The following is a 2,765-nucleotide window of genomic DNA, read 5'->3' on the forward strand; positions in this document are numbered from 1 at the left end:
TCCTCCTGGGTTCAAGCAATTCTTATAACTCAGCCTCCCACGTGGCTGGGATTACAGGGGTGTGCCATCAATGTCCAGCTAATTTTTTTGTTTTTGGTAGAGGTAGAGTCTCGTTATGTTGCCTGGGCTGGTCTCAAACTCCTGGGTTCAAGTGATCCTCCCACCTTGGCCTCCCAAACTGCTGGGATTAAAGGCGTGAATCAGTGTGCCAGGTCACATGATCCCTTCTGATGGTGACTGTGCCCCAAATCAGGCTCTGCCAGCGAGAAAAAATACAAAAGGGCACGCATGGAAGATTGGGCCAATGACCTGTTTCAAATATGTTCTGTGTTGTTCACCGCTGCTTCCTCAGCCCTGCTGGCACCCCACAGCCACTCAGATTAGACTTCTCCAGGTCTAGCGCAATACTCAACAAACATTTGTTGCCGATTTCAGGGTGAATCAAGCAAAGGCATTTGTGAGCCTCCCCCTGACTCTGCCAGACTGATGCTCAACAGTGACACCTTGTGGTGAGAACTGAAACCACCGTGCTGACGGCCACTGACAACTGTGGCTGGTGTTTGCAGAGCGGCTCCCTTGGGAGGGACCGGCCCCAGAATTTGCAGGAAAATCATGAGGCTAGAGAGAAGCAAGAAGCCTCAGGAAGAGGAAATTTGCTGTTCTGCTAATACAGACAAACAGGTATCTGAGCAATTAATGGAAAAGATCCAGGAGGGATGACAATATAGTTGGCCCCCAAACTGATACAAGTCACAGAGGTTATTAGGCAAAAAAATAAAAAATAAAAATAAAAAAATTTTAAGCAATACGTGTGGACAATTCTAATTCTATTTTTTAAAAGTATACATACACCCATTTGTCACGAAAAATTTTACCACAATTACAACAGCACTTACCTAGAAGGTGGGGCTTAGGGTAATTTTTTTAATTTGCTTTCTGGTTTATGTTACAATGAATGCATATTAATTACGTTAAAAAAAAAAAAAATAGAAGCTAGACATTGACCCAAAATGCAAAGGCAATTCAGCATGTCTAAAGTAAAAAGACCCTGGTCTCCTATGCCTACTCACTATTTTCATATCTGGACTCTTAATTTTCCAGAACCGGATACTCTAAACCTCAGCAGATCTTCCTGGGGCAAGAGTTCAAATCCAAGAGCTGCCCCTGTCCGTGTCTTCTGGCCTCCAAATCCCAGGCCCTTGCTGCCTTCCTGCGAGCTGGATTTGCTCCCCAGGGTTGATGCTGCCTCGTCCTGGCCTGCAGTGGCCGGCACAGGATGCCGAGGGACCGTGGCAGCTGTGCTGGGGACAAGTCTCCATCCACGCCCCCGACCCCAGGGCCTGCTCACCTGACATGTGGACATTCCTGAGGCAAGAGAGGGAGGCGTTGAGGCGGGCACACTCTTCCCGGTTGGCTCCATATTTCTCAACGGTCGCGCACACCTGCTCATCCGACATCTCCAAGAGGTCCTCCAGGCTCAGCTGGCCAGGTGAGATTTCCTAGGTGAGAGGAGAACGGATTGTCAACCGTGGGGCAGGAGTAGTGACTCCGCCTCCACACTGCCCTCTAGTGGTGCCTAGAGGAGAACACGCCACTGTGTAAACGCTTTGCACGACAGTGGGGTGTCTGAATCTTGGGTTTGCCACTCATTGGCTAGATGACCTCTGACCAGTCGCTCAACCTCTCTGGGCCTCAGTTTACTCATCTATAAAGTGGGAATCCTAAGCGCCCATACTTGGCAAGGTAGCGCAGGTGCTTGGTGCCATTATAATTACCACCCTGTATGGCATCAGCATTTTGCCTGTCTCTCCACCCAGCTTCTGCATGTTTAGAAGGCAGGACCCCACGCATGGGTTTTCGTGCCTCCTGCTCTGCAGGGACTCATGTAAAACCCCAGCACAGACTCAGAGCAAGCACAGTACAACGCAGATGGCCTGGTGGCTGGGCCCCATTCTCTCCTTCCTCTCTTCTCTGGCTGCAGGGTCTAGGGCTCACACTGGTCTTCAGAAACCCTAATGGGAAAGGGGCTGAAAGTGCTCCGTGCTGGAAATGAAACTAGGCCATTTTTGAGCGTCCCAGGGCATGGCTTTCCATCCTAAGGCAAAGTGGAAGCGCTGGAGTACAGCATGAAGTCGGGGAAAGTGGTCGAGGAAAGGTAGGCTTCCCAAATTAATATGTGGGCAGGTGACCACTGCCCCATGTCCCACAAACAGTATCTCCCTAGACGCCCTAATATGGACGCACCTCAAAATTTGTCAAGCATCTATATTTATGCATCTATATATGTACGTATATATGTCTTCTTTTATAGAACTTAATATTCAACATTTTAACATATATTATTATTACTTAAATAAGGGTTGTTTTTTTTTAGACAGAGTCTTGCTCTCGTCACCTAGGCTAGAGTACAATGGTGTGATCTTGGCTCCCTGCAACCTCCGCCTCCCAGGTTCAAGTGATTCTCCTGCCTCCACATAGCCAGGATTACAGGCATGTGCCACCACGCCCGGCTAATTTTTGTATTTTTAGTAGAGACAGGGGTTTCACCGTGTTGGCCAGGCTGGTCTTGAACTCCTGACCTCAGGCAATCCACCCACCTCAGCTTCCCAAAGTAAATAAGGGTTTTAAATATCTATGGATGGCCGGGCGCAGTGGTTCACACTTGCAATCCCAACACTTTGGGAGGCCAAGGCGGGCAGATCACCTGAGGTCACGAGTTCAAGACCAGCCTGGATAATATGGTGAAACCCTGTCTCTACTAAAAA

General features: G+C 48.8%; 1 protein-coding gene across 3 annotated transcripts in view; it reads right to left on the reverse strand.

Annotated features, from left to right (window-relative positions):
* The window catches only part of KSR2 (kinase suppressor of ras 2), a 523,481-nt gene that overhangs the window by 402,601 nt on the left and 118,115 nt on the right, over positions 1–2,765 (reverse strand). For all 3 annotated transcript variants that reach the window (XM_037738919.1, XM_017529548.2, XM_017529549.2), the window contains exon 3: positions 1,349–1,499. In XM_037738919.1, the coding sequence (XP_037594847.1) occupies positions 1,349–1,499 (151 nt within the window). The remainder of the gene's footprint in view (positions 1–1,348; positions 1,500–2,765) is intronic.

This window comes from Cebus imitator, unplaced genomic scaffold (assembly GCF_001604975.1).
Source record: "Cebus imitator isolate Cc_AM_T3 unplaced genomic scaffold, Cebus_imitator-1.0 Scaffold59, whole genome shotgun sequence".
NCBI lineage: Eukaryota > Metazoa > Chordata > Mammalia > Primates > Cebidae > Cebus > Cebus imitator.